The sequence below is a fragment of the Lepisosteus platostomus genome, chromosome 27 (genome assembly GCF_059453375.1).
Source record: "Lepisosteus platostomus isolate fLepPlt1 chromosome 27, fLepPlt1.hap1, whole genome shotgun sequence".
NCBI lineage: Eukaryota > Metazoa > Chordata > Actinopteri > Semionotiformes > Lepisosteidae > Lepisosteus > Lepisosteus platostomus.
Window position 1 is genome coordinate 1195315 of NC_142637.1, and position 22227 is coordinate 1217541.

General features: G+C 39.4%; 1 protein-coding gene across 1 annotated transcript; it reads right to left on the reverse strand.

Moving 5' to 3' along the window:
- Positions 1-2853: 2853 nt before the first annotated feature.
- On the reverse strand, positions 2854-21651 carry gipc3 (GIPC PDZ domain containing family, member 3). Its single transcript, XM_088622487.1, has 6 exons — positions 21340-21651; positions 17444-17629; positions 15520-15700; positions 8711-8823; positions 6995-7076; positions 2854-3191 (listed from the first exon to the last, which is right to left on the reverse strand). The coding sequence occupies exons 1-6, from the start codon at positions 21634-21636 to the stop codon at positions 3040-3042; spliced, it is 1011 nt and encodes a 336-aa protein (XP_088478613.1). The 5' UTR covers positions 21637-21651; the 3' UTR covers positions 2854-3039.
- Positions 21652-22227: the final 576 nt, after the last annotated feature.

Below are 22227 nucleotides of genomic sequence, written 5' to 3' on the forward strand. Positions count from 1 at the left end.
GAGCTGCTTGGTGGAACTACAGTTATGGTATTTCACTAGAGACAAAATCCAAGCACTGAACACTTTGTGAAAGTGTGGAATACTGGTGAGAGAGGAGATTAGTTAATGTGGCCACAGCACAAGGGGCCTTAAGCCCCATTCAGAAGGAGTGAGCCAGGGGGCAGCTGCAAGGTGGAGACGAGGTGGAGAAGCTGTACTTCAGTCAAATGCAAGGGGTGGCGTTGGTGTCCAGTGCATAGAGCCAATTCCATAATGATGGTGATTAGGTACAGCAGCATGTGACTGACATGTTATCCCTCCAAAACTTCAGTTAACTTCAAGTGACAGTGACTAAAGATTGAATTCACGAGGAATGACGGCAGCCGAAAGCTTGGGAGAAATTAGAATCATTTATTGAGATGTGGAGGTTTGGCGTAACCCGCTTGGCTGAGGGCCAACCTCCCGGCCGTTGGACGGGGAAGATAGGACCCCCATGCGACCAATGGGGCAGCTGCAAAGGTGGAGAGGGGGTGGAGGAGGGATGCAGAAAACGAACGAGGAAGAGGAGAGGGTGAAGTTTGGTATATATGGAGACCGGTTGCTTACGTCAGGATTAGTGAGAACTGCGGCAGCTGTGTCGAATGAGCTCGGCTGCTTTCATTCCTCCCGAACTTTCATTAAAAACTCCATTTATATTCCAAAGCAGCACCTAACCGGGGAGCCATCTTCATAACTAATCTCTAAGCCCTGCACCACAAAGAGTGTTTAAATGATTTATACAGAAGCAGATGTTTTACGCAGAGGGGGACGCAGGCTCACTGGCTTCTTTTTTGAACTACTGTACATATAAATATCACCATTCAAGCTCATTGGAAGCTTGTAGCCAGCTGGTTGCTCACTGCCTTTGTTTTCCCATCGTCCACCCCACTGCTGCAGCAGCTCCCTGGCTCATTCCTCATAAATGAAGGGAGGGGGGTTCCAACAGCCTCGCCGCAAAGGACAGGCTGCTGTTTTCCTCAGACAGGGGAGTTACGCAAAATAGTTCCAATCATGGTTTACATAGGGGTTTGGCCAAATTTGCTGAAATTACTATACAGGCCACGTACGGTCATGTCAATAGCATACTGACCAAGTTCTGTCACAGTTGAATGATAGAAACTTACCAATTATCCTGTTTCAGAAAAAGTTTCCACTTGTGTTAACTCTCAATCATTTTTTACTAAATGTTTTTCAACCTAAATTTAGATGAGGTATGGGTGGCACAGTGGCGCAGTGTTAAGCATTGCTCCCTTACAGTGTTGGTGTCCTGTGTTGAATTCCAGACCTGGGGTGCTAACTGCAAGGAGTTTGAATGTTCTCCCCATGTTCACGGGATTTTCCCCTGGGTACTCCAGTTTCTTTCACAATCCAAAGCCAAACTGGTAGGTTAATTGGCTTCTGGGAAATCTGGTCATGTGTGTGTCTGTCTGTCTATCTGTATGTCTGTTCTTATATCTATGTGTGCCCTGTGATGGACTGGCTTTCTGTCTAGAGTGTGCCCATTGCTTGCTGGGATAGGCTTCTGCTCCCCCACGACCCTGAATTGGATGAAGCAGTTAGAAAATGTATTGATGAACATGAGGCCACATACAGTATGATGTAAAAAACAGAAAAATGAATCTGCTGTTTTTGTGGATACAGGAGAAAAGTTAGATTGTTCAATTCAAAATGAAGACCTTCATTTTTTTCAGGCACAGGTATATATAAGAAGAAACCATTTTTATAAAGCTTCACAGTTAAAGTAAATTACTGTTTTTTTCTGCCATATATGTATCACATAACTGAACATGGGACTGGAGATTTTCCCATCATTTAGGTTTTCTCCTGGGTTCAAGAGTATGTTTGTGTGAGGGTTTCTGATTTAGTTTGGCAGGTTTTGTTGCTTTTAGTATTTTCGTATGATGTGTGGGATAAACTGCCCCTGCTTTTCCCATTAATCTGGAGAAATATATATTTTCAGATTTTGAAATCCTTGCTTCCCATGCTAGAGTGATGCAAAAGACAAAACATGTCCCTTTTACCCCATCCCTTTCACTTTATCCTCTCTCCTTCTGGAGACAATTTCTTTACATGAGCAGCATGAGGATGTGCACTATCCTGCTGAACTGCTGTCCCATAAGGATGAGTCTGTAGGAAGGACAGCAAGCAAGTTCCCAGTACCTGATCATTGAAGGTTTGTGTAGTCAGGTTGCCATCAATCACTACAAGTGGAGTTCTAGGGTGAGTAAGTGCTTCTGTCCAGGGCATCACAACTGATCTGTTGTACAAAACAATTAGCTAGCATATCAATCTAAATATCTACACCACTGAGATGGTGCACTCTCTGAGGACTCTACTCATAACCTTCATTCATTGCTGCAGGACTTGACTCCACTGCTCACAAGTCCACCTCAGGTGTTACTCAAATATACCTACGGCACAAAGGTGTTGTTCTCTTTATAAGCAGGGCCCATTGATTCTTTTCCTTCTGCCTTCATCTTGCTTGACATTCAAGCAGTCTCCTCATCATCTGTGCTCTCTCACTAACAAGCACTTTAGTACTGATGTAACTGTCAAAGTCACTCAAGTGTATCATGGTTAGTCATGAATGATCAATTAATCAAAATGACAAGGAAAACTATTTAATTAAATTCGATTATTTCTGAATACCTCATTTTTCTAAAACTATACTAGCATAAATGGAGTGATAAGTCTCTTTTGATGCTTTTGCGCAGACCGCCACTATCGAACAGTGGAAATTCTGTTTTGCTACTGCTGGATATGTTTTGTTTTGTTTTATTTAAGCCTTATTTTAAACTGATTGATTTTTACTAACAATAAGGTGCTTAAAACAGGTTATTCATTCAGGTCTGTATTAAAATAAGTAAAGGAACAGGGATACTTATCAAGGTTGCAGCTCAAATGCGAATATTAGCATCAGTGAGGAATGGGATTCCATTGCTAGAGGCCACACAGTCAGGGGATCCTGATGGAAAATTGGATTTACTGTAGGGGTGTCCATAAACTGCATGTCCAACGCTGCTACACTCGGCCATTCTTCACATCTCCTATGGCCCCCCACACGTCGAAAAGGAATACATCTGGGAAGGCAAAGTCACCCAGGACCGAATCCAGAGCTTCTGCAAAGTCATCCGGGTTCTGTTTGTCTTTCCCAGCTTCTACAATCGTTGCCGCTGAAAGATAGAATTAACACCTTAGGTGTGGAAAGGCACTGCAGAGAATGGTGAATGTGTCCCAGAAGATCATTGGCCGTGGTCTCACAGAGATTAAACAGCTCTGCTGCAGTGGTAGAATTCTGGCCATCACAGAGGACAGTCACCACCCCGGGCATGAGCTCTTATCCCCACTGCCCTCAGGCAAGAGATACAAGAGCATACAGACACTTACCACCAGATTCTTCAATAGGTTCTACCCCCAAACAGTGCAATTGGCGAACACATTTGGCCATGCCCCTCAGACCACACCTACACCATATACATCATTATAATTATGTATTGCACATCTGCAGTCATTGTTTACATGTCTGCATTGTTTACATTCAAACTGTTTACTTGTTTACTTGTACATCATCTACAGTTTGTTTGTATATTGTCTTGATGCACTGTGTGCACTTTGTGTTTTTACACTTTTTAACAATCGAGAGACTTTCTGTAAGTAAGAATTCCAGTACATGTACCGGTTACATACAGTTTGGCAATAAAGTTCAAATTCAAGTTATGTTATTTCCCAAAATATTTTAATCCGTGGAAAATCACTGGTGTCATCACTGCATTTCTACTGGGGCAATACATGTACATCCAATATTAAAGACATCTATGAAATTCAAACTCTATCAAAAAAACCTAATTGAGAATGTTACAAAAGGAAATGGGCCTTAGATTTTTGCTACCATGGAAATCAACCCCCAGTGAAAGGCTTTGTGAAAGGGGACATTTTTGTTTCCCATTTTTAAGGCTCTGATTTCAAGCTGCTTTTCGATATTTTTTTCTAAGAGAACTGAAATTAAGAAAACATTACTATAAGATGGTCTTTGTTTTCAAATGTTAAATTCAAGACATAATGAATGACTGCAGTGGGAGGTTATCAACCTAGTCCGGTGAAAATCCAAAGACTGGCCAAGTGCAACAAAAGTGAGGAGGCACTTGTGTCCATTCACACTTTACACTAGCGACTTCCTCCAGCTTTGTTTAGATGCCAAGCAGATGTTTTTCCTAATGTGTTGACATGCTTGTGTAAGGAAAGCTGTGAGGTCTTTGGTGTGGGTGGGCAAGATCAAAGCTTCTACATGATATCTTGCGTCAGATGCTCTGATGAAGTTTCTTTTAGGACAGAAGTTTGAGAAACCAGGCACGGAGAATTAAGAGCATGCAAGCTGTAAAGGGCTGCTGAGCACCATATCATAGATCTTCAAAATCTATATTTTATGATTTAGTGCTTAGTGACCTGTTGAGATAAGAAATAACACTATGTACAGAGAGATGCCTCCATCACAAACCAAGGACTGAAATTCTACAGTAACTGATGCTGTCAATCTTGTGATAACAGAATGACGAAGCATCATAAAGAGCTCATTTAGCATGATGAGTCTGTTGTGGGGATATTAATCCCTATGGTCTTCATCCACCCACATCGGTGTGGGAGATTGATGATACTTTCCTTTGTGTTACATACTATACAGTATGTATGTATTTGAGCACTGTGGATAGGGATCTCAGAGATTTGCAACAGACGGCCTTCAGTTACTTCAAGGAATTTCCAGTCATAGTTTTGGAATATTACCCATGAGAACGCATAGGGTCTATTTTCTCTCTCCTGCCATTCCACGGTTCGTCCTTTCCGAGATCCCTGACATGAGGCATGTAAATGTAAGGCATTCATAACATTGTAGGTGTCTACTGATCTGCCTTAATGATTAAGTATCATTGCTTTTTGTATTACTACCTTGTGTGGCCTCTCGTACTGTGACTGAGGGGACCTTCACACTAAAAACACTGGAAGGCAGCTGTGTTAAAATGGCCCAGGGGGTTTTTGATTTTTAAACAGAAATGTTTCTGCACATATAAGGAACACAACTGAATAAGAGAGAGTGACTTATACCTCCCCTTCTATCTACAAGCAACCCAACCTCATGGAAGAATGAGCATTGTAAACGTTCACTTTTAAACATTCTAAAGCCATTTAATTCTAAACCATTATTTGATTATATAATGAGATCGTTACACACAGTGAACTATTTGCATGTGTAATTGTGTTTTGGCGTTTCTAGTGGTAGATGTTTCTAGTGGTAGATGTTTTTCATGGTACCTGCAGAAACCTTTAAAAAATTGCATTTATATTGTTTCCCATTTCCAGGGTATAGATGCCAAGTTGATTTTCTGCCAGTATTTCACTAAATGAAATTATAAAGACTTATACTAATCAGGTTTAATATGAAAGTTAATAGAAGCCAGGGCTTGACTGACTGTATCTTGTTTAATAAAGTCCCTCTACTGTTCATTCTGTTTGAATTCTGGCATGATCTTTCACCACTGGCACAAAATCTGTTGTGCCTTGGTTGCATTCCTCTTATCTTGAGGGAGGAACATTTATATCTTAGAACGGATAGTGGGATGATTAGCTTAGCATTCGTCCTTGAACCGCAATGTTGCTGTCCTTGTGCTTTGGAGCTACAGTATGCTCTGTACGAGGCTCTGTACTGCCTCGAGGGACAGATTGCCTCTATTGGAGTGGACTTCAGCCCTCTAATGACGAAAGGGCCGCTAGAAGAGGCTTGTTCATTGGGGAATAGTGAACTTGTTATACTGTAGGTGTACTGTATAGATATAAAGACCTTCGAATAGGCATATCCACCAACACATGTACGTATATTTGCGTACGTATAAAAGCACCAAAGTAAAGTACAAAAGCAAAAATTCGCTAAAGGACATATAGAAAGATTCCTTTACCTTGAAACAAGTGCTTTCATTTTACTCTGGGAATTCACAAGTTTATAAAAACAATACACATTGCAACCAAGATGGCTTCTGAAGCTCCCCTATTAGTTCAAATTGACCAGCTGTAAAAACATCTCATCCAACAGGTTGAAATAGATGTCATTCAGCAACTTTTGACCATTTAGAGGCTTAAACCTTCTCTATAATTAGCATATGTTTTACTTTTTTTTTACCTTCAACATTATAAGAAGCCCTCTAGGACTGGCAGTAGTGAAATACTCATTTATTCATTTCATTTTTTTTATTATTTAACATTTTTGTAAGGCTGAGAAGAACCTTTCCAGGTCCTGTCTTCATAAAAATTCTTGCAGATTTTCTTATATCTCTTCAACCACAAACTTTTCCAAGGTAGTAGACACTTTAGAGAAGACCCAGAAAATTAAATTTACATCCCAGGAGTGCCACAGCTCCGAAATGGACTTTTTAAGGTTTTTATACCTGTGTCCACATGTGTGACCACCCTCAGCTGGAGCCTTTAAAGGGGATGAAGTGAAGAAGCCCCTCGGACCAGACCTACACCATCTACCTCATTATGATTTCTTAATTATTGCACATCTCCAGTCATTGTTTACACATCTGCATTGTTTACATTCAAACTGTTTACTTCTTTACTTGTACATTGTCTACTGTTTGTTTGTATATTGTCTTGATGCACTGTCTGCACTTTGTGTTTTTACACTTGTTTTAACAATCGAGAAACTTTCTGTAAGTAAGAATTCCATTGTACCAGTACATGTACCGGTTACATATGTCAATAAAGTTCAAGTTCAAGTTCATTACGCTGCACAGCAGCTATACTGTAAGTGCAATAGCAAGACAGCAACATCCTCCAGGGCTCTTCCACGCAGGAGCTGCTGAACTGCTCAACCACAGTGGCAGCAAATGTTTGCACACTCTCTGCTAATGTTTGCCACATATATTGTATAAATATTATATTTCACCTTGCATTGTTTTCGCATCCAAAACCCAAAACAGAGACTCACCCAACTCAAGATCCCGAATCCCCATGTAACTTTCCAGGAGATCGTCCACCTTCTTTGTTGCTCTTTCTTCAAATTCATTTGGCTGAAAGAAGTTCATTATTGCATTAATTCCAGTGGCCTCCATGTACAATTACACCAGACTGAATTTCAACTGAGCATTGTAAAAGACATTATGGGTGTATTCACACAGCAAGTGCTCTATGGCAGTTCCTGAAAATAATGTAAATGTAATAGTAATGTAAAACACCTCAATCTTCACAAGTAAGCTAGTATCCAAGCTTCCTTGCATGGGACACAAGTCCTTTGCAGGGCACACAGAAATGCAGACGCATACAGTCACACCAGAACCAATTTTTCAAGAAACCAATTAACCTACAGTACAGGTGTGTCTTTGGACTGTGGGAGGAAACCCATGTGAACTTGGAAACATGTAAACTCCACAGAGATAGCACTCCAGCTCTGGAATGAACCCAGAACCCCAGTGCTGTGAGGTGACAATTCTAACCACTGGACTACTGCGCCGCCCTTCAGCCTACCTGCATGTATTACGCATCCTGATTTTGTGAGGGCAGCATGCAAAGCACTCTGGGAACTTTTCTCTGCAGTAAATATGGCATGCTTTTAGCTTGTCAGAATGAAAGCTCTGTAATGGAAGCCAAATGTTGAGTTCCTAAAGTGAAACCTAACTTTTTAGCCCTACAGGGCTTCATGATGTCACCAAGCAAAGATCCTTTGAGGATGTCTGCTTATGTTCTGTTACCACATTTCCAAGACTCACATGGTTCTGTTTATTTACTGCCATGTGAAGTGTATATAAACAAGTCGGAGTCTTTTGCAATCAAAAGGATTAGACATAATTAACTGAAAATATGTGTGTATCATATTCCAAACAAATGTTTCAGACATGAAAATGCAAGTTTAGGGTAAGGAGGTAGGAATCCCAGAGAAAACATATTGATGGTGTTTGACACTGCTTATAGAGCATCTATTTTATAGGATTACCACAGAGAATCATATGCTTTGTGTTGACGTTGATGTTCAAAACTGATCACCATGAGATTGAAATGAGATCAGAGTTGTAAGTATTTCATTATTCTTAGATTAGTGAACATTTCTGAGAAAAGCATGTGGGGTCTTCATCCCTTTTGTGACAGTTTAAGGGCTGTACCAGAAAAGCTCAGATGATTAACAAATACCCATTCCAAATCTGTGTGCACAACAAACAAATTAACAGTTCAAGTTGTTTTTTTTGTAGAAAGAAAATACATTGTCACTCTTAGTGCACAGTCATTAAACCATAGTCACTGTATGCGTGGTTACTGGGAAGAGTCATTATGATTTCCTTTAGCTATTACACATTTAGCCACATAATAATACAACTATCTACTGCTTTACAAATCATGTCATTTTAATTGTATTAGGCACTATCGTCACAGACAAGGGACTCCTAAAGTTGGTGATTCATGGAGAATGTTAACAGACACAAATACAGATACAGATTTATAATTTCTAAAAAAAGCACATTAAATACAAAATTGGACCTTATGGGATATGTCTTTCACCACCAGAATGCCTAGTAAATCTTAAAATCCAAGACATCCTGTTAGTGTTCTATAAATAAATGCCTGCGCAATGCGACTGGAAGGTGAAGAGCAGACACTCACCTTAATTGTGTTTCTTGCCTACCTGCTAGAAAATCAACACTGTTTTACTTACTGCTTCCTGCACAGACGCAGATCCCTTCGATCTCAAACGCAGAGTTTCTCTGCCACTTCCCACCTTCCCTTCGCCACAGGACTTGGCTGACTTGGTCCTCTGTGCGATCATGTCTGTGGAGGATTTAGACCAGGGCTTGTAGACACAAGAACTGCACTGCATTTGCTCAACAAGAGGGCTCCCTGAAACAGTTTCTTAATTCATTCATTAGATATTGACCCATCTCTTACGCAGCATAATCTGACCCATTTTTAAAACACACCTATCTTTTGAAATTTACTACATAAATTTAATCTGTACTATGTATAGATATATTAACCACACCTCTACATTATCTTCCACAATAGAGAGTATGAGTGAATGAGTGGTGGATCCAGCAGAGTTTGATTTGAAGCTTAGTGACAGTATAAACTAGTAAAGTGATACACATTACTGGTCGTCCACATTCAAACATTTGCCTGGTGCTCATGCTGACTGAGGTTCTAATTATCTAATTTAGCTAATTGTTTTCTTACTTAGATCATATTTTCACTGTCAGGGATTAGGAAGTCAATAATATTCCAACGCTGGAGTTTGAGAGTTTCACAGGTGATAGATACATTTTAGAGAAAATAACAGACTGCTGTTGTCGATTAATTTCAAGAGTTTTTATCAAGCTCTTCCCTCTTACAACCAATAGTTTTACTAAGGGATTTGTGTTTGCTGAAGTTAAGGTACCAATTTTTTTCCAAATTGTATCCAGGTTTCAACTCCCAAAATGTAAAATGTGATTCATGTCGAAATTTGCTTTAACTAATTACATTGTTCTCATATGGAAGCCATTCACATCAGCCTTTAATAAAGGCCTGGCCTGTTTTTACACAAATTTCAGTTAAATATGATATTTGAATAGCTTGTAATTCATGAAAGAATGCTTAGCTAAGATAGTTAAACAGACTTAAGTACTAAATCATCGTTTTTTATAAAAAAAGAGTAAATAGAATTGGTTAATGGACTTATCTCCAATGTAATGGAATGTAAATGTATTAATCTATCAATTTCTCAACTGTTTCTCTAAACTCTCTCCTTATAATTAAAGCGTTAACTGTGCTTTAATTGGTTCCAGGTTCCTGTGCCCCCATAAAATCTGCACACATGAGGCCTTGACATTGTAACCCTTCATTTTAAAAGCCAAAAATTAGATTTTTGTATCATCTCAGGAGGTTTTGGGAAATCTGTCCAGCATCTGCTCTTTATTAAAGTTTAACCAGGTACCCACAGTACTGAGTTGCAACACGCAGCCTATGTTCAGCTTGTGTGAGCACTTTCAATTAGGTCAAAACCACTTCGGGTTTATCATAGAAAAGACATGATAATTCACTGGAACAAAGCAATGAAAAACAGATAAGTCTCGCTTGTGCCTGTGATTTTTTTTACGATAATTAGCTCTCTACAATTTCCTCATGTATGTCACTTCCTGTTATTCTCTGTCTTCTGTCTGCATTATCAGCCTGGATGTTTGCCAACTTGTCTGTACAGACTGTTCTCCTCCCTGCTTGTTAATGCACTGACCAACAACTGAGGCATGTGAATTTCCAATTGAGTTTCAGAATCCATTAATCCCAGGCTATCCGTCAAGTAACAACTGCCTGATTGCGATACCAGACAAGATCCCGAACATATTTTTAGCCATTGGCCAGTATGTTTATTTGTTTGATAAGGTGTTTTTTCCCCTATGTAAGGTGAAAGATTAAGGTAACAAGGTTTGGGAGTGGATAGTTTTTTATGGAAGAAATCAGCTGGTCACATTTTTAAGTAGCATCTGAGACTGCGAGCATTTTTGTCGCAGTGATGAAGATTCATTTAGAGATCAAGTAGAAAATAAAATGGCAAGAGCTGGGTACCCAGGCCATTTCAATTGATAAGCAGCAATATCTTATGAGGGAACCCTCAGCAGTGTCCCAATATACTGCAGTTATTGAGTCAATATTTAAGAAATAAGAAAGAGCAAACCAGTTTGAAAATCTAGTGATGAGAATGGGAAGAAAAGGCTTGGTACCTGTTTAAACTTGTTCATCTTAAAACAAAGAAAACCCATTAAATAGAAACACCAGCATCACATGTACTAAGAGTAAGACAAAGGTCACGTCTGCAGTAGATGCCTGCCTTAGAGGCAATATAAGGTATATGTACTAAACAATGGAGAGGCCAAGAGACTGCTTATCTTAAAACCAGTACAGTGGATCTCCAATGTAGAAGCGTGAGAAACAGTGTTTTTCAGAGCTCATGAGGACTGAGGAAGATAAAAATGGAAAAGAAATGTGACAGCTCCTAAAGGACTTCGTGGAGAAACAACTGAAGATATGAGCTGAAGCGGCTGAAGAAATACAGTTTGAGGAGGACCACAGGCTTGGGAAATGAAGACCTGGTTCTAACAGACCTCGACTCGTAGTGACAAAATTCTCTAGTTTTAAAATGCAGCTGCATGTCAAAGATAGTGGCAGTAGAGACCCTATGCTAGCAGGAAAAAGGGGCAACACGGAGGTTAGCCCAGGCTCAGGGGGACGGTCAGTATCGGGGTAGAAACCTATGCCCTCAGGCCACGGACGTGGGACAACCTGGAAACGAGGCGGGTCTCACGACATCCGTACCCTCAATGCTGAGCCAAGAGCAGAGGAGACACAGGAAGGAAATAAGACACACCGGAAAGACATGAATAATCACAGGGAACTAGGAAAAGGACAGACGTGGAGCGCCCTCTAGGGGTTGGAGAGGAGCGTGACACTGCCGGTATTCCGTCATGGCAAGCAGCTACAAGGTTTGACATATTCCAGGAATGAATCATTTCCAACAGGAATAATGGAGAGAGGCAGAAGAAACTTACACCAATGATGAAAACATATAAAGCACAAAAAATCTAAGTGGCCAAACGAGTACCTTCAAAAAAAATACACTGCCTCTACTGGAAAATCATAGGTCACTTTACCGATTAAATTCACACAGATTCAGAGGTAAAAGATGTAGCTGTGAATACCCAGCTATGTGTGAATAATTAGAATTTACAGAAAAATTACAAAATGTAAAAAAAATAAAGGAAAGTGTGGTAGGTTGTGTAGGAGTCAAGGAAACTTTATCCCCTTTCAATTCCTTGTATTTTTATGGTTTTGGTTAAATTCCTTATGTGATGTTGCGTTCTTTTATTAACCTGACTATTAACATTTCTAAAAGGCAATCCATCAAATTAGTGTTTAAATATAAAAGCAATTTGAGTTTGTAAATCTGAAATCCCCTGGAGTGAAAAAATTGTGTTTGTACACTTACAAGAGTAATCTCTTTTCTGTGGTTTAAGGAATTACATTAAAAATTTAAATTGAAGCATTTTGTCTTTGTAATTTGTGATTATGCTGGGATATTAACTTGTAATGATAAATGGGATGGATGGTTTGCCAGACCATTGACTCTCATTTAATTAGCTCAAAATAATTGTTTAGCTGGAAATTGATAGTGGCCTGATTAATTGCAAGCTGCTTAATTGATAGTGAAACTGTTTGGTTCTGTTTCAAAAGGGATAGGATATACACAGTTCTGCATATTGAATAGGACTACTACATAAAAATTGCTTTGAACTGCATTGAAAGTTTACTAATTGTTACAAATAATTTACTATAACAGTTAGTAAACTTTGAACAGACATGTCTGATGTAATTACAAAAAACAATTAAATTGCATGTACTGTATAACGCTGACTTCTCCTGTTGGAGGTATAATTCAGATGGAATAGATTCATTTCACTTAAAGTTTTTAGGGCCACCATGCAGTCTTAGAGTACACTATAAAGAATTTATTTAAGAAGAAATTACGGATCTGCAAGGAAAACAGCATAATATATTTGATATTTGATATCAATAGCTCATTGGGCACGCACTGTACATATTGTTATTTCCATTGAATTTATTAGCAGAGGTATGGTACTAGTGTAAATTGTGGATTTATTTCCAAAAGGCTTTTGCTACAGCTGAATACAGAGATCAACTAAATATAAGGATCATGGTTAGCACTCTCTGACTCGGAGAATCAGTTGGATTCCGATAGATGATTTGAAATAATTTGAACATTCACAATATACAACACATTCAGCATAATTTGAGATGCACTTTACTGGCCATGTACAGGAATCATTTGATCTTGACCTCCATTGTGTTTTTTATAGAATTACATTTAGGACTGGGAAAATGGTGTAAGAGCAATACAGCATATTTAGCATTTGCCTGAACACTTGAATTAGCTAACTAGAACATTAACATGTCTGGGAGCCAGCTTTTCTGGCTTCTTTTTCTTACTGTTGTAAGTAGCCAATTCCTGCAGCAGCTCATTGAAAGGAAAAATAATTAGTTATTCCTTCTTCCTTAAGCGAGACTAATGGTTTTGTGTTGGCCAGCAGTTTTATTTTAATTTGTGTTCCAGGATGGATCCTGCTGTTAGCAAAACTTTAAAGCATGACTTTGGAACTCTGATCCTTATGATTGAAGTGACTATTAGTTTTCAAACTGCCATGCTTTTAAAGTATTTTTATGTGGTTAATTGAAGGTGCAGATCTCTACATCTTTATCATTGTTATCAACTCCTTAAAGGTGACAGGAACCTTTTAAAGTAACAATGAACAAATTGTAAGATACATTTTAAGTTTAATCTGTCTTAATACAAGGGCAAAAAGCATGTTAAACTGGATTATTTCTGAACTAGGAGAAGTGAGGAATAGCTTTATCAGGTGCAGTAGCACAGGCACAGTAGTCACCAGACAGTAAAATCCTGAGTTAGAATTTACCATGGAATAACCTTTGCACTATGTTCTTGGATAGGCACTTTCACATACACAGGTACCCAGGACTTCTAAATTAATTCAGTAATCATCTTTATAAAAACTGCTGTACTTGTAGGCAGCACTTCTGAGATTCCTAGGTTTCATGTCCAAAATGTAGATGTTAGACTAAAATTTCCAATTAAATAACATTTTGGTAGTGCCTACTATCTTAGAACTCACCAGTAAAATGTAAAACATTTCTTTTTCTTCAGTATGTTAATCAAGATACTGCACAGCTCATTTTGTAGTATTTGTAAAATACTTTAACTTAGCCCCCTTCTTTCCAGTAAATTTGTACACTTTACGTAAATGAACATTTGTGACTTATTGTATAGCCTCACCAGTGTTTGTATAAAACAAATTAAAAGCTCTTTTTGTAAATCTCCAGTAGTGCTGAGCTAAAAGCTTGTTCTGTTAAGTACACAGTTTCATTACACTTCACTTTGAAATATTTGTAATTATGCATCACGCCTGTTTATGTGTTGAATTCCACAGGGATTGACCTTCTTTAACATATCCGCCTGCTTCCTGCTCTCACTGAGATGGCATAAGCAATGGATCACAGTCAGGATGTGGAACAGAAATGTTGTTCTCCTGTATTGAAAACATGCACTGGCTCCCAGTCTCTTATAGAGCCTGTCGGCTTGCCAGGCCCTGAGCTACCTTCAAGAGTTACTGTGTCTCAGTTTATTCACTTAGTTCTTCTGGTCTCAAGGACTTCACATCATACATGAGGAGATCATTCTTTTCCAGCAGTAGCCCCTTGTCTTTTTGTCTTTGGAATATTCTTTCTGAATCATTTATTAGAAATGCACCCTCCACTGATGTTTTTCCTTAAAATGTACTTGGTTTTATCAATTCTTATATTTGATTGATTGACTGACTGACTGGCTGACTGACTGATTGATTGTCAAGAACTGTCAGTTCTAATGCTGTGGAGGACAGTTCTGAAGACAGCTTAGAACAATGCTGTCAAGTACATTACAAAACCACTCAAGAAACAAAAATTATCATGTTTGTAAAGAAGTAAATAAACTAGTGTTTATTATGTTGATTGAATCTTTAAATTCAAAAGAAAAGGGTATTTTACAGGGAACAAAGTATCACCTGACTGACAATCTGCACTATTTATATTCCATGCAATGGAACATAACTTTATCAGTTTCATGATTTAATTACAGTAATAAAAACTCCATTCACACCCCGAACAATCTCACAATAAGTGAAAATAAAACCGTCACATACCTTTCACACACAGTTGGTGTCTCTTAACATTACAATTCTCTCAATTCTCTCCCTTTTTGTCAACTGAAAATGTGCAGAAATACAAGGCTTAGGCTGAGAAATAGTGGCCTATATCTGCACAAGTACATCAGATCGGTGGGGGTTGCTATTCCTGAAAGAGCCACTGGGAGGGGCTGCTGATCTTTCAGTTGAATAAAGGAAAACACAACAGCAGGGAGGAGACTGAGCTCCAAGTGAAAACCTCTCTGCCAGTACTGCATTAGATGTAGAAATGAAAGCATTAAGCTTACCTGTGGTTTCTGTTTTTCATATTAGACACAAAGTGGGTATGAGATAATATTTTAAGATGGAACCTTTACAAGAAGGTTAAGCCAAAATGTCAAAATGTTGTCCACAGTCTAGGAATTCATACGTGTAGTGTAGGTTTTCATTGTTATTATGAATTGTCATAAAAGTAATAATAACTCTGAATGTACTCAACAATTTACAGTTCAATAGAATACTTTTATATGAAGATACTCTTTTCTAGATCAGTATTATTTATGTTTGCATTGGTTTTAGTCCCAGTCCAACAGCTTGCGCCCTGGCCACTACCTGGAAAACTCACAAAGACCTTGCAAAGTCTACAACTTGCATTAGATGAGCTGCAGAGGCCACTATAACTACATAAAAGCAGCACTGGATTAGAGTGCCACTGTCCTGAGGAGAAACAGAAGTCACGTACCAAATGCTTTCTTGGGCTCTACCAGTCTCAGCGTGAAAGGTGCTCCTCTGGGGAGCTCCTTCAGCATCTTGGCCACTTCATAGTGCCGGCAGCCCACGATGCTCTGGTCGTTGATGGCCTCAATGTGATCCCCAACACACACTGACTTCAGGTGGTCAATGGTACTGCCTTCCTTTATCCTCTGGGAGTGGAGATAGGGGTGGTAAGAAACCAGACACAAATTAAAAAATAAGTATGTGATCTGGCCGTGTATTTCTTCACTTCAATAGCAATAACACAAGAACAGTTCCAAACGAGAGGAGGCCATGCAGCACATCTAGTCCCTGTGGTAGTTAGTAGCTAATTGAACCCAGGATCTCATCCAGCCATTTCTTGAAAGAAGCCAAGATATTGGCTTCAACAACATGCCTGGGAAGCTTCTTATTCAGACTCAAACAGCCTGTGATCAGGAAGTGGGCATGATGTCCATTAAAACCCAAACTCCACAACAGAATGCATTTTAAAGTAAAAACCCAACTCTGTGCTTCTTAGAAAATGTGCCTGGGGTTCTTTGAATACTGAGAACATAAATGTCCCTCCCGGATGGAACAGCTCCATTCAGACCAGTTCAGCGTTCAAACCAGGTAGTAGAAGACAGGTCAGGTACCAAAAGATTTTTCTCTTTAACCTTTCACATAAATAAAAGAAAACACACAAACTTCTCCAACATGACAATTTTATGTTTTGTGAACTAAACAGTTCTATAAACATATAATTCAAGTTGGGCTCTGTTACTGTTTTTCACTTCATTGGGACTCACCTCCAAACACTCTATTACTGTTAGACAGAGCAGTCCATTCCTGTATGGGAGAACTGAGCGTCTGCGCACACAATGAACTGTTCCCCCCCTTTATTTATTCAGCTTGTTGGCCTATTTCATCAGAACGCTCTGAGGGTTCAAGGTGGGATATGTGAAACAGCTGTTAAGTCACTGTCTGTGATTGGTGCAGGGGGCAGTACATTATGTTCCTGGCATCTTTGTTGGATTTAGATTTAGGTTTATCTTACATCTGCGGTGCGTCAGTGTCCCTCTCTGTGCTTGCAGATGCTTGATAAACCCTGATTAATGATTTTACACTCTGAACACTGATCCTGAGCTGTGTCATGTCGGAGTCAAAGCCTGAATTATGTAGTTGAGTTATTTCAGGTTACTCAATTCTGATCGTGTGTCGCTCACATTCTAGTTTTTGTTTCCATTCAGCTCACAATTACAGATTATACCCTTGAAACACAGTTTTAATTGCTAACATGGTTTTTGTAACTATTTTCATCTTGTAACAGGGTCACAACTCTGCATTGACTTTGTGCTTTCAAATCTCCCTTTTATTAAGTGTTAAGACCAGGAACAGGTCTAACAATGCTATTTGATAGTAATAACAGTGTAATTTTCCTCTGTATCTGTACATCATTAATCATGAATTAAATCTTGTGAAGGATTGCTTGGATCTCTTTTTTAAAGATTAAGCATTGTTTAACTTGCTACATTTCTTGGTAAGCATGAATAAAAACTAAGAACTGAGTGTTTATTCTCAAGAGTAGTTACAAGCGGATTCTGTTAAAATGACTGGTAATTGATAACTGTTTTATGAATTTAGAATAATTGTATTTTTAACTGTACACTTATTGACTTTTCATTATTGGAAATTAATCCAATAACATGGTTCATGTATTCATACTTTTAATTGCTGTATACTAAATATAGATTAGAATTGTTTTTTTAAGAATTGATGAGGAAAATATGTTCTAAATATTCTTTAAATGGTATCAGGCCTTTGGAAGGAATATCAAAAGTCACAGAGCTTCCACTGTGACGGAGCTGGATGTTCAGGCTCAGACTGTACTGTATAGAGAATCTAATGAGGTTAGGACATACTGTATACAGTACCTTGATGAAAGCGTATCCTGTTCCATTATCAGTAATCGTCAGCCCAAGAGCATCCTCTGTCTTTGTCACCTCCACCTCTTTGGTCTCCCCTCTCACATGAGCGAAGATGAAGTCCTCCAGGCCAATCTGCCCCCCAAGAAGCTTCTGCATGTCCACTTTGTGGGAATTCAGGGTGCAAAAGAGAATCTGGGAAAAGGAACGGTTTCTGGGTAGTTAAAAGAAGTAACTCAAGGAGTCCCAGGGGAGATCTTCTAAGGCCAGAATCCTGGATTTAAATCAGTTTTAATTGGAACTGTTTAAGCATTTTCCATGTGCACAACTGTTGTATCACAATGTTTACAATTCCCATCAATTCACATTCCTACTCTTTAAATGTAAAACAATGACTGGGGATGCATGCACAGCTGTCTTCATCCGATCGTCCTTGAGGCAGTAAACACAGTCAGACAGCTATACTAATTTCTTAACCAAGTTTAATCCATTTGTAGATAAGTCATTAAGCCAGCATCAATAGAGACGCAAGTATATAAGACCACACAGAAACAGAGTCAGACAGAAGAGAAGAAATAGAAGTGGGAGTAGAAACAACTGGACTGTGAGCGAGTTAGCTCCTTTATAGATTGTGAATACAGAACTTCTAGGTAATTTGAGCACTTAATAAATGAAAATAAATTATCTTAAGTAAGGGCCTGTTGTTTTATACTTGTCGAGACATTGATTTTCTATTTGTGGTTTCCACCGTGTTATAGGAATTTCTGACTTGAGGCAAGTATCCTTATCAATGACTCTCAGCATTTTTATATGCTCTGACTGATTAGCACTGATGTGCTGATTAGATCAAATGAATAATGCGGGTGCAACATGTTTCTTGTCATTCCTCCACTCAGTCAGTTAATGCTCAAACAGTCCCCCCTATCGGGCTCCCACAAAATCCTAATAAATCATAACAGCTGGGCCATCGATCAGAGGGACTCAACCAGTACAGGTGACCACTCAGTGAGCAGACTGAGCTATATTCTAATGGATTAGGTCATTTCCCCTGATAGTGGTTTTAAGTTACTGTAGTTATGTGGGATGCCATCTTTATCTAAACAGACTAGATAGGCTACAAATGAGAGAAGTACATTCAGCTCTTCTTACAAAAAGGCAAACAAAATGTTAGGATGTATAGTAAATGTGCAAAATTCAGATTCAAGGGATGTTGTGTTAAAAATAAGCAATGCACTACTATGATCACATTCAAAAATTTTTTGAAATTTTGGTGTCCAAAGAAGAACAACTAGAACTTCTTCTTCTGACATCACTAGCCATCCTAGTCTGCATCCTAGTGTCAGCTGTGCTGATGCCTAAAAGTGTCCAGGAAGTGTCCACAGCTGCCTGCTGGGGAGCTGGCAGGGCATCACAAGGCTGGACAGGACTGTCCACCGCTGCTCCTGGAAAGGAGGGGAGTCTCAGGTGAGTTTCAAGGCTTTAAAGCAGCAGTACCTGAAGAGCTTGGAAAAGTAATTCAATTGGTCCAGGTAAGCCAGTAACTGCACCAGCTGGTTAGCTTGTCAAGAGCTGGATTCTAGACAACACGGGCTGCCCAGGACCAGGACTGGACACCCTTCGGCTAGTGTCCACATTCTGCAAGTGAGCCGTGTCTGTCAGCAGCTGGGGATGTCAATAGTGGGAGAGTATAGAGACAGAAATAATGGCCAATTCCAACTGTATAAAGGAGACAGCAAGGATGCTCTAATGGCTATAATGGCCGTTTTAATGGCTGCAACACTTCGTCAGCCTACACTCAAACGTGCGAAAGCCCCCTCTGCTGCCTCCTTTCTAAATCTCAAAACACATGCAGTCCAAACGCTTAACGATGCTCTGAATTTCTCCCTGGCATCATGTCCCTGTCGACAGGAATATGCTTCAGAGTACAGAATGTACAGATGAGTACCAGTGAAAGGTTTAACAGCTCTGAATTTCATTACAAGCTTACAAACAAACAAAAATTAATAAATGAACAGTCTTCCCATTCAGTACTGTCTGAATCAGTCATCCGGCAGGAACCTCCATTACACTCCTCTCTGCACAGCGACTAATCTTTGGTTTACTGAAGGGACATGGCAGGAAATAAAATGTGAGCATTTATTCAGCCTGGAATAAATATTTAAGAATTAAAATTTTAAGAAGGATTGCTTTGGCTCATATTTCTTAGTGAAGCAGTCCAGGAGCACAACGCAAAATCTACCATGCTGTCTTTTACTCACATCCACCCCAAACCAAATAATAACCTAGAAATTGCAGTCGCTTCCATTGTTGCTTATCATCTACCTTAGGGAACAGATTCATCTCTAACGTCCCATCTATCTAGGATTTTGAACGTAACAAGTTATTTGTTAAGAAAGTATACAAAGCATTTCTACAGTGAGCAAAATGTGCGGGACCTTGCTTTTATTTGTCTGAAATGAACACACAAACACTTTCTCATTGCTCAATTTGCTCAACAAATATTTGTGAAGGAAAAAGGCTTTCCTAGTCAAATACTGCAACTCTGACTAGGAGGTGCCTTAGTCTATTCTGAGACATGTTCACAGGTTCTGTCTTTGTAACAAAAGGCAAGTTTGTGAAACTGTAATCTTAACAACACATCATGTATTGTGCAAAAATAAAAAGAACAGTAAAATTCAGAAAACACAAATTTCAAAACCCCCCTTTGCTGTGTTTGGTTAAACTTATTTGATTAAATAATTTATTTGTAAAACAAAACATTCACTATTTGGAAAATGCAGAGACATAAAGAGAGAGGAAGGTATTCGAGGAATCAAAGACATTGTGGTCCTACAGATTATTCCTCCTGATTCATCAATGGGAAATCTCATTTTAAGAATAAAAGCAAAATTACCGTTTTTCATTCAGTTTTGGGAAATGTTTAAAATGAGTGATTCATCATTGCTCTGTTCACAAAAAGGTATTACTGTGGAACAGCATTTGAATATAGGTGTTTAAATTGAATACCATTTGCCACGGTTATTTTTAAATTTTATTACACTGCTTGCACCCTGTTTCTTGAAAAAGTCTTTAAAATCATAAATCAAAGTGTACAAATTCAATTTATTTCCCCGAATTTCGCAGTAACCTGGAAATCACTTTCCCAGAGTTCTAGTCAAAAAGGTCTGTAGAAAAACAAACCGTTTATCTAATCCAGATTACTAATGGCTATGAATTCATTTAAACACTAACAAAGCCTAACACTAAGGTCTGTTGCAGATACAGTTTGTCTGAGCAGATCAACCTAGGTGACATTATTATCATCTTCAGAAAACTCTAGTACTCTCTACTATATTACAGGACCTGATCTACAAATTAAGAATGAAGTGAGACAATTAAACACCTTTTAATCCCATTTGTTGAAAAGCAGTAACTACAATGTTCATTCTTCATTGTGAGCTGAGCTCTGCTGCTTTAATATGTTGAAAATACCCCAAACCAAACATTTGCAAGATTAGTGGAACTGAACCTTTAAATGACTTAATGTCTTCCGAAGTCTGGCCACAATCTGTAGTTTAACATACAAGGATGTGACACAATATTTTGGTCATATTCTAACAATGTTGTTATCATCTCTAGTGGTTTCTAAGATATCCCCACTGTTATGTATCTTTTCTTTTCCTTTTTCTAAAAGACTTAACAGAAATACCTGATATTGTGGAATCCAGGCCTTTTAGGCCTCATTGGGTGAGTCAAAAATTCAAGGAAATGTTTTTCAACCCAAACAAGAGAAAGACATTTTTGATGGAACAATCTCTTGTTGTGAGTAACAGCCTTCTGACATCATCCAGACAACTAGCAAGGAATATAGACCTACCTGCACTCCATTAAAAAGGAAACCACGGACACAGCAGATGGTTGCCTACCTCTGAGGGAGAGATGTCAAAAACCTCCGCGATCTTCGTGTACAGCTCCTTGACGTTGGTAAAGCCCTGGATCCGGCCTGTGGGGCTGCCGTGGGCCAGCTGGGTGTGGAAGACTAGCCTGGGCCTCGAAGGGGGGGGAGGTGAAGGCAGGTTCGGTGGAAGTGAGGGTGGAGCGGGTTGGGGCATCTGCTTGGAGTTTTCCCCAGACCCCTGTGGACGCTGTGTCTGTGGGCTCATGGGCTCTCCGTTCTGCATCGGCCCCAGCTCTCTGTTCTTCCTCCTGGACCCCTGCAGCATGCTGCTTGTCAGGCACCCAGCGCCTGCCTGGCCACTGAATTAATGATGACCGTGGCCAGGTAATGGGATACAGGCTAAGGTTACCCTCGCAAGGAGGAAACTCAACACCCATGGAACAGGTGATCTTTTTGTGACACCGGAGAAGGGGCAGAAGACTGTGGCTAGTTCACAAAAACAGAACATTACAAAACAACTTTGTGAAAACAGAAGACAAAACCAGTCAGCCTAGAAGAGTCAGACTTGCTGCTGCTGCAATTGTGAACAGAAGACACCCAGAAGGACTCCCTCTGATCATGGTGTGAAGGCTTGATTGTTCATGACTGTCACTCTTTCTCTAAAGACATGGCATGACTCTCCACATGTCTTCCTTGCAGCTAGTTTAAAAAGCTACAGGTACAGGTGTAAGCTCGAATTTTAAAGCAATTTCCTCCGTTGATTAACATCACCCCATCCTTTTAGTGCCGCAGACTCAAACAAACCTTCACAGCGGTCTATCCCCCGTACATCCTTCTGACAAAAGGTGTCATCGTGAGAAAACAAAATACCTGTTTCAGTAGCAAAACATCAAAATATCTCAAGAGAAGATGAGGC

What these genes read in the sequence shown, in the direction of transcription:
- gipc3 (XM_088622487.1), bottom strand. Translation starts at nt 21,636, where the DNA reads ATGCTGCAGGGGTCCAGGAGGAAGAACAGAGAGCTGGGGCCGATGCAG. An exon ending in CAGGATACGCTTTCATCAAG is followed by an intron (nt 15,701 to 17,443) that starts GTACTGTATACA and finishes CTCCACTCCCAG; the next exon opens with AGGATAAAGGAAGGCAGTAC. An exon ending in GATTCGGGATCTTGAGTTGG is followed by an intron (nt 3,192 to 6,994) that starts GTGAGTCTCTGT and finishes TCTATCTTTCAG; the next exon opens with CGGCAACGATTGTAGAAGCT.